General features: G+C 41.5%; 1 protein-coding gene across 10 annotated transcripts in view; it reads left to right on the top strand.

Moving 5' to 3' along the window:
* Positions 1-16491, top strand: part of Ppp1r12b (protein phosphatase 1 regulatory subunit 12B) — a 188583-nt gene that overhangs the window by 35032 nt on the left and 137060 nt on the right. For all 10 annotated transcript variants that reach the window (XR_004122318.1, XR_004122320.1, XM_031383432.1 and 7 more), the window contains exons 2-5: positions 4881-5011; positions 11425-11543; positions 14334-14493; positions 15315-15459. Coding sequence is in view for 8 of the 10 variants with exons in the window: in XM_031383432.1 (XP_031239292.1) it covers positions 4881-5011; positions 11425-11543; positions 14334-14493; positions 15315-15459 (555 nt within the window). In the remaining 2 variants the exon portion in view is untranslated. The remainder of the gene's footprint in view (positions 1-4880; positions 5012-11424; positions 11544-14333; positions 14494-15314; positions 15460-16491) is intronic.

The raw sequence follows: 16491 nt of genomic DNA, 5'->3' as shown, positions 1-16491 counted from the left end.
TACTGAGAACACAAATCATAATCAATGTGACAGTTGATGGGAGATTTTGGTTTTTGTGTGTTCTAAGAAGGAATCTCGCCAGGCAGTGATGGTACATGCCTTTAATTAATCCCAGCACTTGGGAGGCAGCAGGCAGATTTCTGAGTTCGAGGCCAGCCTGGTCTACAGAGTGAGTTCCAGGACAGCCAGAGCTATACAGAGAAAAGCTAAAAAAAAAAAAAAAAGAAAAGAAAAAAAGAAGGAATCTCACTATATAGCTGTAGCTGCTTCAGCCTCAGTCTGTGGCCAGCGTGGCCTTGAACTTGTCAACCCTTCTGTCTCACCTTTCTTGACTGCTGAGTTAGGAGGCATGTACCATTACGTTTGGCTAATGGAAAATTCTTCATTTCTGCTGTCTCTTAGCCATCTGTGTTTGAAAGGCCACTGATCTGTGTCCAGAGCCTGCCTGACCAGTGAGTGCATGGTCAGATATAGTTCTCACCATCTGAGAGCCAGACATTCTCTGCCCGTGGAGTTCTGAGTCTTTCACACAGGGCTGACGGCAGCTGGAGTCACCTGTCACAGTGTAGACTGCTCTAACGGTCTCAGTTAAGCAGCAGTCACATTCTGTCATGTTTGGAATGAGAGACTGGTACTTGGAAGGACTGACTGGAGTGTTGGATCAGTCAGTCTTAAGGACTGTATGTTACAACCTCTTGTAGTGTGACCTGCTGCTGGTGGAAACTTTCAGGCTTACTAATAAATAACCTGTGTGATTTCTTGGCATATGACGAAGTTACCTTGTGGGAGCACAAGGATTTTGAATTTACAGATTTGGGATTCACAGAGAGCTCATCTGTCGGCACTGCTCCCTGCCCTACCTAGATTTGGTTTCTGTTTTGGTATTCATTCAGAATACCTCCAGCAAATCTGTATACACAAACCTGTATTCTTACTTCTTGGGAGGTAGAGGCAGGAGGATCAGGAATTTAAGGTCATCCTCCATACAATGAATTTGAAGCCTGGCTACAATGATACCCTATCTCAACTACTTTCCCCCCTACCCTGTTGCTAATGGGAGAACCATTGGGTTAGATCTGTCCGGGCTTTACTATTTGAGCTAAAGCTTGGGTTAAAGAAGGAAAGCATTCTACTTAATATATTATCTTGAAGAGCTGTGTAATCTTTGGGGGAAACTTTCCATTTGGAAAAGAAGGCATCAGTGACTGCTGATATTGTCAGTTAAGGCATCAAGAAGTTGAGAGTAAGGCAGTCTCTAGATTTGGACTCCCTAATGTGTGTCTATTTGATGTTTCCTGTGGCTTCTGTAACATACCACCACAAACTTGTTGGCTTCCACCAACAGGAGAGTTCTCTTCCCAGTTCTGGAAAGCAGATGTCTAAAAGCAAGGATCAGTAGGGCTGTATCCCTTCTTGGATGTGTGTGTTGTATCTAATCCCACATCTATCTTAGCTGTTCATCTGTTAGTGGACTCTAGGTATTTCTCCAGTTTAGGATTATAAGCAGATGCTTCCATGAGGACTGGCTGTACAGATAACTCCTTGAGACACTGCTTTCAAATCTTTTGATTTTTGTGATTCAAACTCTACTTTTGGATACAACAGAAATGGTAATTGCAGGGTATTTGTTACTTTTGTTTTGTTTCAAGGAACCACCATGCTGTTTCTATAGAGACTATACCATAGTATACCAAATGCAATGCATACAAGTTTAATTTTTTCACACCTGGAAAAAAAACTTTATTTTTTATTAATTTATCTATTTTTTTTTTATTTTTGAGAACGACTCTGACTGCAGCCTCACGTTCAGAACACACTGTTTAGACTGGGCTGCCCTGGAATTCAGAGGTCTGCCTGTAGCTGCCTCCTGAGTGCTAGGATTAAAGCCATTTCAACTGTAGTATTGATTTGGTGATGCTAAGTACTTTCTCATGTTCTTTTGGCCATTTTTAAACACAGAGACAGGTCTGTTAAAATCTTCCCCCCATTTTTAAAGTTAGATTGCTTTTGTTGAGTTTTAAATGTCTAGATGTCTATATAAATGTCCTATACAGTCTAGATATAAGTCTTTATCAAGCACCTGGCTTTCAATTTTTCTCTCTGTTCTAAGGGCAGTCTGAGGTAGCTAGCAGTGTCTTTTGGTGTCCTCCCAACCACTAAAAGTGACAGCATCTTTTCCATCAGGATTCATTGAAAGTAAGGCAAACCCAGGATAAAAATAAATGTAGGAGTTAGGCTACACTCAACCTAGCTTTGTCAATAAGCACCCAGAGCTGGACTCTATGAAGGGTTGTTTGCAGGCAAAACAGGTAGCCTTAGAGTTCTCCTGGGACACTACAGCAAGGTCAACCTTGCAAGCCAGCACTCAGGGGTGCTGACAGTTGGAGGCTATTCTGGGACCCAGAGGACTTTGTTTTGTAAGGCCCAGTGCTCCCAGATTAACTCTGGCTTTAGTCAACCCCAAGCCACTTCAGCCTTCGATCTAGAGAGCAGTGTTAAGTACAGTAGAAAGATCACAATACCAATATTATTGATAAAAAAGAGTGCTTTCCATTAGAGCTTGTTTCTTTACTATATGTTGAGTGTGAAAACCTTTATTTACCAAGCAACTTTTGGAATAGTTCTTTTGGACTAAGAATTAAGTACATACCTCTATTTCAGAGCTTAAAACAAAATTTTCTTTAGAGATATTCTTGTGTGTCTTTAGGAATACAAGCTAAGAAGAAATGCACTTAAGCCACACATTTGACTTGAAGCAAAGAAGTTCCCCCATTGTTACAATGGTTAACACCCAAAGCTTGCTCAGCTTCCTTCCCAAGGGAAGGATTGAGCTCCTGTCTGGAGAATTGAGTACAGCTCTGGGCAGAGCATGGGCAGAGATCTGCAGATGGGCGAATGTGCTCATGGACCGTGCTGCAGCCGTGAGTCAGCAGCACAGCTGCAGATGGAGTGGGCAGAGGACATCTAAATTTAGTCCTTATTCACTGGAGAGGACCTCAGGGAGCACCCTCTCCCTCCTCCATGCTCCAGTCATGCCCTCCTGGAACCAAGGCAGCTGGGCAGAGCAGAGGCCCTGGCCCACCATGATATTCAGACTGCAGAGTCCTGTGGCCCTCACTAAGATGGTTCTTTCCAGTTCAGTCATACAACTTCTGCATCTAAGAATCCACAGTAATCTGAAATTGAGGAATATTCTGAAGTTAGGCATATAAACTCCTTTATCTGGCTAGTTCTGAAACATTTTTAAATCAAATTACTTTCCTTCCGTAAGTACTAGTGAGAGCCATGGTGAGTGAGGATTAAATACATTTGGTGTGTGTGGCTGTTAAAGTATTGGCTTAAAAACAATGCCAGGAACTGTTCCCAGATCTCTGAGTGCTAAGGTTCAGGCATTTAACCACCATGCTGGGCTATAGGCAAGTTTTTAAAAGGTAGTCTTATTTCCTTCTAGGTCCTGATTTTTCCTTTTGGGAACTGTCTGAGCCTGAATAATTATCCTTGTCAACTATTTCTTTTGTTTTTATTATTGAGATGAGGTCTTTCTGACTGTCCTAGAACTCAAATGTAGACCATGCTGGCCTCAAACTCATAAGAGATTTGCCTGCCTCTCACTCTCCTCTCTCCCCAGTGCTGGATTAAAGGCATGCACCATCAAGCCAGCTTCCTTTTTATTCTGTGTTAAAGTAGCCTTTTCGTTTCTATTCTTCCTTCCTCCTGTGCGCTTGTTCTCTCTCTCTGTCTCTCTCTGTCTCTGTCTCTGTCTCTCTCTTTTTCTGTCTCTCTTGCTTCCTCTGTCTCTGTCTCTCTCTCTCTCTTTTTCTGTCTCTCTTGCTTTCTCTGTCTCTGTCTCTGTCTCTCTGTGCATGTAGAAGCCTAAAGACAACCTTGTTGCAACCTAAGGACAATCTCATGTGATGTCCGTCTTTCTTTTTGTGAGGCAGGGTCTCTCACTGGCCTGGAGCTTACTAGTAAGTGAGGCTGGCCAGCCAACAAGAACTACAAATCTGCCTATCTGTGCCTCCTAGCTTTGGAATTATAAGTACACACCACTATGCCAGCTGTTTTACATAGAATCTGGAAATGGAACTATCCCTGTTTTTTTGTTTTGTTTTTTGTTTTGTTTTGTTTTGTTTTTCGAGACAGGGTTTTTTTGTGTAGCCCTGGCTGTCCTGGAACTCACTCTGTAGACCAGGCTGGCCTCGAACTCAGAAATCCACCTGCCTCTGCCTCCCAAGTGCTGGGAATAAAGGCGTGCGCCACCACCACCACCCTGTTATTTTGTTTTGTTTTGTTTTGTTTTGTTGTGTTGTGTTTTGTTTGAAATAGAGTGTCACTGTGTAGCCAACCTCAGCCTTGAGCTCTTCTGTAGGCTTCTAAATGCTGGAGTTCCAGTTATGTTCCACCATGTCTGGATCAACCAGATTTCATTTTGATTATTTTTAAACTTATTAAAGATTTAAAGCCCTTATTCAACAACAATAAAAACAGCAGCAGCAGCAGCAACAACAACAACAAACTTGTGTTTTTCCCTGCTTGGTGTGATGAAGACAGAGAATAGAACCTGTCCAACTACAAATACACTTTCCTGTATCATTCAAAGCCATTTAGAAAAACACATGAAAACATTTCTAACACACTTTCCTTTTATAACAAAATGCTGCAGTAGCTTACCCATTTACAGTACTGTAGAGATCATTTCACAGTTAATCCCATTAGTACTGAAAATAATATCTATTAGTGTTCCTAAGTTTCAGACACTTACTAGGAAAAATGAATAGTGCATCAGAACTGCTTGCCACTGCCATTGTCCAGAGCAGTGTCTGGACATAATAGAACTCAGTAAATACTTGTTGAATGAATCGATGGGCTTTTCTTTTCAGGCCTGTATTGATGAAAATTTGGACATGGTGAAGTTTCTGGTGGAGAACAGAGCCAATGTAAACCAGCAAGACAACGAGGGCTGGACACCCCTGCATGCAGCCGCTTCCTGTGGTTACCTCAACATAGCAGAGTGAGTGAGCGTCTGTTGTGGGTTTGATGCTGGTCCCTCCTCTGCTCCCCAGAAATGGAATCTCACAAGTAGTTATAAATTTTTCTAATTACAAAGGCAGAAAATTGACTATTAAGAGCTAGCTCACAAACTGTGCTTTGAATCTAAATGCACAGTTCTTAGCTCCAATTTCTATTTGTTTCTGTTTTTGTATAATTCATAATTTCTGGATTATTCAGAGGCAGCATTAGTCTGGTATGCTGTCTGGCTAATTTCCAAACAACAGAACACAAGCATGTGAGTTGTAGTTTTTTTTTTAAAAAAAACTTTTCTGTAAACCTGCTTTTTGTTTGTTTGTTTGTCTTTATAAACATTGTGGCAGTAAATAGAAAATTATGAACTGGAACAGATGGAACCAAGGCAAAGTAGTGATTGGCAATGCGCTCCACATTAGTTGAATGATTATGTTTAAGACGTTAGTAGCTGTTGACCTCTGTGGGAGGAAATTGCCCTGCAAATTCTGGTCACACGGCACCTACCATATGAGAAGCACAAAGTAGGTGTCTAGTATATGGAAGGATAATCAGGATTTTCTTTCTTTTTTTTTTTTTAAGATTTATTTATTATTATAAATAAGTACTGTAGCTGTCTTCAGATGCACCAGAAGAGGGCATCAGATCTCATTACGGGTGGTTGTGATCCACCATGTGGTTGCTGGGATTTGAACTCATGGCCTTCGGAAGAACATTCGGTGTTCTTACCCGCTCAGCCCTTTTTTTTTCTTTTTCTTTTCTTTTTTTTTTTTCTGGTTTTTTAAGACATGGTTTCTCTGTATAGCTCTGGTTGTCCTGGAACTCACTCTGTAGACCAGGCTGGCCTCAAACTCAGAAATCCGCCTGCCTCTGCCTCCCAAGTGCTGGGATTAAAGGCGTGCCCCACCACTGCCTGGCAGGATTTTATTTCTAGTTAGGAAAGAAACTTGGGCATTGAAACAACTTGAAAATTTGCAGGGCAAATTTTGATTGCTAAAGTAAATCTAATAAGGATAGTCTATGGTCTTTTGAAAACCAGATTGGCTAAGTCTTTTTAAATGATATGATTGGGGCTAACACATTTTTTTTTTCCTTAGTAAAGAACAGGCAGCCGTGTAGAGGCCTGTTACTGCATTTGCCCAGGTTTCCTGGAGCATCTCTAAGTGGCTGGGCTTCCTTTTCACCCAGGGAATGTCAGAAGGAGACACATGAGGCCCAAGTGCTGGTGGTGGACGAAGCTGGTGCTTATGATAACTGGATTGGTGCCAAGGCCAGGACCTCTGGGTAGCACAGTTTTCCTGGTTCCTCATTCCTCTCCCTGCTCTGTAAGCTCCTCATCACCCAGACTGCCTCCATTTCAGGCCCATAGAAGAGCTCTGCCTCTCATTTATACTCTCTAATGTTGGTGTTCCAGTACAGAAGTGCTAAGGTGACTTCTTTGTCCATTTTGGACTGAGAACATTTATTTAAGAAACAAGGCATATCAGCTTCTCATTTGTATTTGAGTGTGCCTTCAGGTGGAATGCCACAAAATCTCATTACATCCAAGAAGTCATTTTTAATCCATTTTTCTTTCCTTTCTCACTCATCTAAGGCCAGCTGAGTCTTAAAATTAGAATAATATGTAGCGATATCTTTCTGGGAAGCTGCCTAGAGAGAATTATTGTAATGCCTTTTGCGGTTTCTTTAATTTATTTTTAAAGACAAGCACAGTTCCTTCGGAAATAAATTTAAAATTAGAAATCCTTTGCTCAACCAAATATTACCTTGACTAAAGTAAGCTTATCTGTGACCATCACAAACCCTTCATATGAATGTCTGAGCATAGTGAACTGATCCGCTGGAATCTACTGCAGATGTGGATGGAGATAGACATAGCATGCTTCACTTTACCTTGTAACACACATATTATTATTAGACAGGTTTTTATTTTACTATCTTAATTTGTAACATTTTTATACAACAGATCAGAGAAATAACATGATTATTTAACTGGGGATTGCAACAGAGCCATCGCTCACAAGTTGAGTACTGGCTGTTCTTACACAGACAGGACCTGAGATGGATCTGTAGCATTTACATGACGTCCTACAACCCTCTATTAATTACAGTTCCAGGGGATCTGGCACCCTCTTCTGGCTTTCAAGGGATGTGCACACATGAGGTGTAGGAACATTAATTGGGTCAAAACATCCATACATACAAAATAGCAAAAATATTTTTAAAAACTTAATTAGTTAGGGGTAGGGTATCACCCTGTAGCTCTGGGTGATCTTGGCCTACATTTAGTCTAGGCTGCCCTTGAACTTCATTCCTTCTGCCTCAATAGCCCAAGTGATAGGGTCATAGGTATGTGCTTTCTCTACATTGGCATCTGTTTGTGTCTTGAAGAACTTAGACCTTAAATTTATTTCTAGGATAATTGCCGCACTGGCCTTCAAGGAAGGGGGAATGAAGGGCAGAGAGACTGGCTTTTGTTTGTTTGTTTGTTTGTTTGTTTGAAGACAGGGTTTCTCTGTGTAGCCCTGGCTGTCCTGGAACTCACTCTGTAGACCAGGCTGGCCTCAAACTCAGAAATCCGCCTGCCTCTGCCTCCCAAGTGTTAGGATTAAAGGCGTGTGCCACCACTGCCTGGCGAGACTGGCTTTTTGAGGAGACCAACGGCCATGCTATTTCATGATCCTTAATGATTCTTTATTACCACGTATTTCTACTCTGTATTGACAGTGTGTGTGTGTGTGTGTGTGTGTGTGTGTGTGTGTGTGTGTGTGTGTGTTTAGAGGTTTTTTTTTCCCTCATTTTGAGTTCAAGGAGAATCTAGTTAGCATTATTCCCAGTGTTGTTTAATTCAGAAGCAGCAGATTGGCCCAAGCATTTAGCATGGCTTATAGTTTATTGAAGTGCTAATGTATTTTGAGCTTTTTTGAAAACATATTTTTATTTCTGTGCTTTTTTCCCCCTTAAAAGAATAGCAAAGGGAGCCAGTGAAGTGGTTTAGCAAGGAAAGGCGCTTACCACCAAACCTGAGTACCCAGGTTTGAGCTCACATGGTTGGGGAAAGAATTGATTCCTGGAAGCTGTCATTTGCCCCCCTTGTATGTTCTATAGCATGCTCATGTGCACATACACCAATAAATAAATAAGTGAATAAATAAGGAAATAGATAAATTTTAGGAAACAGTAGCAAAATAAATACCTTTGACCAATACTCAGCTGGTCTTTCCAGGGACATATGTGGCTCTAACAGCAATTCTGAACCTCTCAACAGTTAACAGGCTCCTCCTGTTTCCTGCTGCTTAGTAGGTCATATGCTGATGTTTGCTCTTGTTCAATACAAATGTAGTGCTAAAAGGTTTTCTTTTTCTCCTATGAATGGGGGGGGGATGTGGAAAAATAGAAAGCTATATTCCTTGGTAGAAACCAGTTTTCTTTGTTATTATCCCAAAGACAGAAAAGGGTGAAGTGCACCTATGTAACCTGAGGATGTTGTGCCTGACCCGTTAAGGGATAGATACCTGTTAGAACAGAGACCAAGATATTTAATTCAAGCAGTGTTTATAGAATGCCAAGTGAGAAAGCATCAAGATGCAGTGTCTGCTGTGGAAGAGCTGCAGCGAATGTTTGCAGGGGCAGGCAGGAAATAGCAGTAAAGGAAGGAAAGATAGAATTCAGTTGGGAACAGGCGAGATTCTTGAAGGCATAAAATTTGAAATGGACCTTGAAAGATGTGAGAGGTGTCTCCAAGGGAGAAGAGAAGGGGATGTGTTCCATTCACTGTAGGAAGCAGCCCATCCCGAGGGGCAGAGCAGGATGTGCAGGGATTGGGGGAACTAGTAAACTACTGTGTTTGTTTGCAGTATGTATTTCAGTGCAACCAATGTTTATCATGTACTTATTTGTATGTACTATTTATATGTTGATTTTTTTCAGTGTACAGGATGTATGGTTGAATGCTCACTTGGCTTGAGAGGAAGAAACCAGAAAAGAAAAACTATTGGCTATAGAGAAATGAAGGAATAATTAGATACAGTAGTGCTATTCAGTAGATTTAAAAATACAGATAGCAGCAAATAGCTTTAGAGTTGAGTAAGGTGTCTTTCTCTGAGGCTCTGAGGGATGAAATGCCATCGAACTGTGTCTTAGTCAGTGTTCTATTGCTGTGAAGAGACACCATGACCACAGCAACTCTTATAAGAGAAAACATTTCATTGGGGCTGGCTTACAGTTTCAGAGGTTTAGTCTATTGTTAGGCAGGATGCATGGCAGCCCACAGGCAGACATGGTGCTGGAGAAGGAGCGGAGTGTTCTGCATCTGGATCTGCAGGCAAGTGTGTGGGGGGAGCGGGAAAGAGAGAGGGAGAGGGGGGGGAGAGGGAGAGGGAGAGACTGACTCTCAGTTTGGTATGGGCTTTTTGAAATCTCAAAGCCTACTCTTAGTGACACACTTCCTTCAACAAGGCCACACCTCCTAATCCTTTCAAATACTGCCACTCTCTAATGACCAAGTATTCAAATTTATGAGCCTATTGGGGTCATACTTATTCAAACCACCATAGGCTATATATGTAGAGTTGATATATCAACATTTATTGAGGCCCTCTTATTATACCAGGCACTGAGAAAGCAAAGTTAGGCTTTTAATTTCATTTTTATTGATTTTTTTCCTTTCCTTTGCGAACTCTCAAATACGCTGGCCATAGATATATTAATTTTATTTTAAATTTAACCCATCTAAAATGTGGGTTTTTGAATATCATAGTAAGCTCAATAAATATTGAGTGAATGTTGATGTTTACTGAAATGTTGAATGAATTGAAATATAATTTACATAGATTTTCCTTTTTCTTTAAATACCTCTGAGTATCTGATAGTACTCCTAGAATTATTGGGATTCTAACTGGCCTAAACTAATTTGATTTAGACTTAAAAGACTGAGGCTAGTAGCTTCTGCCATGTACTAGTTATGTGATTTTGAGAAAATCATTTTTTTCTTACCTAAACTTTTTTCTTATGAAAATTACTTAACATATTTGAACCTTAGTTCTTTAAAAAAAAATTTAATATTTAATTTGTGTGTGTGTGTAATGGTTTGCATATAAAAGTCAGAGGTCCACTTGTAGGGATCCTGTGTCCCCTTCCACCATATGGGTATTGAAGTCAGATGGTTGGTCTTGTTGGCAACCTTTCCCCCAGCTAAGTCATCTCTCAGACTCAGTTTCTAAAGGGTAGAGTGCTTAGTGCTAAGTCATCTCTCAGACTCGGAGCCTCAGTTTGTTTGTTTGTTTGTTTCTTTCCTTCCTTCCTTCCTTCCTTCTTTCCTTCTCTCTCTCTCTCTCTCTCTCTCTCTCTCTCTCTCTCTCTCTCTCTCTCTCTCTTTCTCTCTCTCTCTCTTTTTGGTTTTTCGAGACAGGGTTTCTCTGTGTAGCCCTGCCTGTCATGGAACTCACTCTGTAGACTAGGCTGGCCTCGTGCACCACCAGCGCCCAGCAGAGCCTGAGTTTTAAAGGGTAGAGTGTTTAGCTGCACTTATGTTGCCATCATCCTAACTTTACGATTGACCTGTGTGCATATGTGTGCATGAGTGGGGAGGAGGGAGGGAAGGAGATGGGAAAGAGTAGAGAGAGACACACTTTAAAGATGCAGGTAAGGCACTGAAGTTCAGCTCTTCTCCAACATTCTGTATGCATTCGGAATCTGCTTAGCGTTTTAAGTGTTCCTTCTTCAGTAATTTAATCTCCTTTATGAATGCATATTTATATAGATGGCTTGTTTTGTGGGGGTATAATTTGTGCAAATTCTAACACATGATTTTATTCTTTGGTTTTCACACCTACAACAGTACTAAGTAAACTTCACCTGATACTGTAAATGTTTTCATGAGAACTTGTTACATCATTTTTGAGTGTTTTTATTTATAATACTTGAAGTATTATAAATGCTGAAAATTCAGTTGGATCCTAGGAGGTTGCGGGCATGAGGACTGTATGTCCTCCCTATAAGACAAGGTCCCACTTGGTACTATAGGCTAGTCTTGAACTCAGCATGTAGGCCAGGCTGGCCTCAACCTTGAGCTCCTCCTGCCTCTGCATTCCAAGTGCTTGGATTATAGCTGTGGGCTGCACACCTACCCTGTTCCCCATAGGATTTAGAAAGACTTAGTAATTCTAGAAGTGCAAGAATTGGTATGCAGGAAATCTTGACACTGCTCTTGTTGGGAAATGGAGAAAGCTATGGTCTTAATTATCAATGTACTAGGTGTGAAACTAATAATAAATGAAAAATGAAACATCTCATCTGCACCATATTTGAAACCCCAAATATGCCTGCTGTACACTGAACTCAAGTAACACAGTACAAAGTGATATCAGATTGACAGAGGTAATATTGATTTTTGCCATGCAGGTATTTTATTAGCCATGGAGCCAGTGTGGGTATCGTGAACAGTGAAGGTGAAGTTCCTTCTGACCTTGCAGAGGAACCAGCCATGAAAGATCTTCTTCTGGAGCAAGTAAAGAAACAAGGTAATGTAGGGGCCTGAGTACCCGCAGAGGCCTCCTCACACTGCCCCTTCCAGGCTGTGATCCCTCTTCCTTAGCATGTGACAGGACAGGATTACATCTGTCTGCACAGCATTAGTCATCAATTACCAGTGTTGTGTTCTTCTAAATAACTCACACAAGCATAGGCCAAATGCCCAGCGGATGACCAGAGTTTCCTTGTCTTTGCTGTTCTAAGGTTGTGTACCCATCCTATAGCTAGGAGTGACCTGAGGAAGATCATGGGCTGTTCTGTGGACTGTTCTTCCTGTGTGTGTACATTGTATTATCTCAATGCACAGGATAGCTTGAAGAAAGGCTGGGATGCAGTATGGGATGCAGTGTGACTTTGGGTGGTGTCCTCCTCCCCGGGAATGTGCAGGTGGTGCTGTGAAGCTATTCACGAAGACCTCTTTTCAGAGGGTCTTTTGTCAGAGTCACTGTGGAAACTATTCCTAGAGTTCCTTTTGTTTGTTTGTGTTTTTAAGAGAAAGAGTTTTCATAGCCCCATGTGCCTCGAGCTCTCACCCTGTAGCCTAGACTTCTCAGACTTGCAGCAATCCTCCTGCCTCTGCCTCCCTATGTTGAGATTACAGGTGTGAGTCACCATACCTGGTTCTAGAAGTTTCTTGAGGTAAGAAACCTAACCTAGAAGAATATATTCTGAAATCATATATTCTTATTTTGTAGTTTTAGAGGAAGCTCATTTCAGGAAATAGGGTGGGGCTCTCCTATCATACACCTGAAGTCATTTTGTTTCTATTTTATACATGGTCTTGTCCAGGCTGTCCATGAACAGCTGCCTCGAATCTTCTTTCTTCATGCCAGTATTTCAGACATGCTTCACCATACCTAGGTTAGATTTTGCATTCTTTCAATTTAAAGTTATTGAATATCTGTGGACAACAGGTCTTAGAATTCTGATAAAACTGTCATGGAACTCTGGATGGGATCTGGAATGATTGGAGACAGGCAAGGCTCTTCTAAGCCACCAGAGTTATTTCCAAAGCTTTAGTGGCCTTTCATGGTGCGTTCCTTTAGAACACTGGCTTGTTTATTGTTCAGAGCTGCTTTGATGCTGGATCAGCAGAAATGAGTAGTACTGGCAGACTGGAGGGCTGGTAAGTCTGAGGGTAACATTGTGTCTACCCTTTATTGAAAGTATGCTGAACTTGCCTTAAGTGGCGGATACTCTAGGTTGTGCTATTACTGAGGTCCATGTTTGGCTTTGTGCTTTACTAAATTAAAGTTTTCTATGCTAAGTTTATCCTCCCACTTCACTTATTAGCTCCTAAAATGTGTGATTTCTAAAAAAAAATTTATCTATTTTATAAATATGGATGTTTTGTCTACCTGTACATTGGCACATCAGAAGAGGGTATCAGATCCCATAGGACTATAGTCGTGAACTGCTGTGTGGGAGCTGGGAATTGAACTCAGGACCTTTGGAAGAGCAGGCAGTGGCTCTTAGCTGCTGCTGAACCGTCTCTCCAAGTCCCATTCATCTCCAAAAATGTTTTATACTTTACAAGTTTAAAAGTAAGTTTTAGTTTGAGAGCCAACTTTATTTTGAATTCTGACTCTTCCTTGAATGCTTTGTTGAAACAAGCATTCGTATGCGTGTTTCACTTCCCAGCACTGGTCATCCGACTGTGTCTAGGTGGGCTTCCCCTTCACTCTATGCATTTCCCAAACAGGCAGTTCTTCAGCAGCTCACAGTGGCTTATTTAAGAGCCACAAAGAGGACTAAGAGCACAGATAAAGTCTGCTTGTGTGTATGAATCCTTTTGAATGAGTGGGTCTGTGTTCAGAACATTTCATTATTTTGTAAAATAAAGAATGTCCTTTCTTTTTTTTTTTTTTTTTCTCGAGACAGGGTTTCTCCATGTAGCCCTGGCTGTCCTGGAACTCACTCTGTAGACCAGGCTGGCCTCGAACTCAGAAATCCACCTGCCTCTGCCTCCCAGGTGCTGGGATTAAAGGCGTGCGCCACCACCGCCCGGCTAAGAATGTCCTTTCTTAAGGCCGTTCTTTACTGGCCTAGCTGTTGGAGAGTTAATGGCTAAAGGGAGGAACTCTTGGATTATCTCCATATGATTATAAGGAAACAAAGTCTACATTGCCTTAAAAGTGGACTATAGCATTGGCTTCAGATCTCTTTCTAATCTCTGGACTGCTCTTTGGGCTGCAGGTAAGTATATACAAGTGCATACAGAAATGCGCTTTAGAAGGCATTCACTTTCCTACAGTGTATCCTATGTGAAATGAAGACTTTGATAGTATTCTTGTGGTGTAAGGAGTGGAAAAGAAACATGCCCAGAGCATCCAGGAGCTCTAATGGCAGCTCTGCCATTGATGCGTTTGGGGCCATATGCAAAGCATCCTGTTTAGTTCCTCATTATGGCAAGTGGGATTTATAGTTACCCCACCAGAGTGTTGGGAAACTAAGATCATATAACATGTTAAAGGACTTTGGCATTTATAACTTCTTGCAAATATTGTAAAGTAAAAATAGTATCTCCTCTGATTTTTATGTTCTGTGTAAAGTGGTGTTTGCTCTTCATGAGTGTGTACCACATAGTGTTTTAGCCTGGCTTATGTAGCCTTGGCAATTTTGCAATATGAATGGCATTGCCTTAAGATTTGATAAATTACCAGCTTGATGAGGAAACTGTTATTTGTGGCAATCTTTGTATGTTATTAACCTAATGAACTATCTTGTCAGGCTTGGGCAGAACTGCAGTAACGCTGCTTGCTGGTGTTTGGCTTCTGCAGGAGTTGACCTAGAGCAGTCAAGGAAGGAGGAAGAGCAGCGGATGTTGCAGGATGCCCGCCAGTGGCTCAACCGTGGGGAAATAGAAGACGTGAGGCAGGCTCGCTCAGGGGCCACAGCGCTGCATGTAGCTGCTGCCAAGGGTTACTCAGAAGTTCTCAGGTATGGGGTTGGGTACTGGCAGAAGGGAATGGGAGTTTCAGAAGCAAGGTGTATTTTCTGGTTGTCAGTTTCCTCTTGTTTTGCTGGTGTTCCTTCATAGGTGGTCCTCATTCCTCTCATACTGTCACTCTTCCTCGTATGTATGACATTAGATAGACTTGAGGCAGAATGACACAGGAAGACCTCTTTCAGCTCTGTGACTTGTCATTGGCTCTCCTGAAGCCTCCTCCTCTATGACTATACAGACTTGTGACCCTTCTGGTTCTATGATTTAGACAGTTTCTGGGCTCATTAGGTCAATTATAGATCTTGAATATGTAGTATCCAACTTTTGTAAGAGAATTAGAGAGTGGAACATGCCTGCCTGCATACATGTACACATGCTCGTGTGTGTGTGTGTGTGTGTGTGTGTGTGTGTGTGTGTGTATGTAGATGGCTCCCTGGATAAAAGCATCCGCTGCTAAACCTGAAGATATAAATTCAGTCCCCTACATGGTAGAAAGAGGGACTGATTCCTCCAGGATGGCTTATCTGACTCTTGGTGTTAGTGTTGACAAGATTTCCAGAATACATGTTTGTATCAAGTTGACAAAGACTAACCAGTACCGTGTAACATGGATATGTGTAGGGAATGCTGTATGTATAACCTTACAGTTTAGTGAAGATTGTAAGCGATGCTCAAAGTGGTAGTACGCATTGTAGGCTATCCCTTAGAAGGCAGAAGAAATCACGGGCTGTCTGAGATATTAGTGGAGTGATAGCTTGTTTGGTGGAAAACTATAAAATCAGGCCATAGACATCCCTTTTGGGTTTTCTTCTAGGCTTCTCATTCAGGCTGGCTATGAACTCAATGTTCAGGATCATGATGGCTGGACTCCTCTCCATGCAGCTGCGCACTGGGGAGTAAAAGAGGCTTGCTCCACCCTGGCAGAAGCACTCTGTGACATGGATATCCGGAACAAACTGGTTAGTGAGCTTAAACCTCGAAAAGGGCAATGAGATCAGGTGGCTGGGTGCCTAGCACAGGCTTGAAGTCTCTGGTCAGTGTCCAGGACTGCACTGGGGCTGTGATGTCCTCCAGCTCCTGGCTCCACTGCTTATTCTCTCGGGAAATGTTCTGAAGCAACATAAAAGACCAACCAAGTCATCTGCGTCTACTTGTGTTGAAGCCCCTAAAAAAAACAGGAAAAAAAAAGGTAATTGCTCTTGAGGACAAATGAACTTCGAGAGGCCTAAGGTCCTTGTCTATGGTGAGGTATGAAATATTCTTGAGTCTTTTAACTGCTGAGTTATTGGCACAGTGTTCTCCTTTAGGAACAATCTGTAATGGCAATGATTGTTCCATTTTAACTAAAAGCAGTCCTATCAGCCTCACTTCAAACAACCTAGAACCCTGAGACTCATCCCTATGTCTCTTGATTTTTCTAGAATCCAGACACATGGTCCTGTCCTTCTTACATAACTCCTGAGTCCTGATCTTATTCTTAGCCAACACAGAGTATGTAATTGTTCCTGTGTTTCCTAAAAGAAGTAGCTTGCTGGCTTCCTTCCTCTTCCTTAAAGGGAGATCATTCCTGTTAGTCTGTTAGTCTTCAGTGTGAGTGTGACCCAAGGGCATTTACTGTATTTATCATCACAATAATACTTTATAACACTTAGTCTATTTGTCAAGAGGCCATAAGCATTAGAACTGTTTTACGCCACAGAACTCTGTGTTTGAAGGATTTGCTGTTTCTTAAAATATCTTCTCTGTGACTCATAAAGGCATCTCAGTGTAGATTAGACAAATCAGGGAGGCAGCTATAGGCTGGGCATCTCCAACCCAAGTCTGAAATCTGAAATATTCATAATCGCAGTCTTAATGATTACTTATATGATGCCCCAAGTAGAAAATTCCAGACCATGAAAACACACAATTATTTAAAACATTAAAAGAAATTATCATTGGACTACATTTGTATAATGTATGTGAAAAAATAAATTTTATATGTATACTTA

Source organism: Mastomys coucha, unplaced genomic scaffold (genome assembly GCF_008632895.1).
Source record: "Mastomys coucha isolate ucsf_1 unplaced genomic scaffold, UCSF_Mcou_1 pScaffold1, whole genome shotgun sequence".
Classification (NCBI taxonomy): Eukaryota; Metazoa; Chordata; class Mammalia; order Rodentia; family Muridae; genus Mastomys; species Mastomys coucha.
This window is presented reverse-complemented; position numbering and strand designations above follow the sequence as displayed.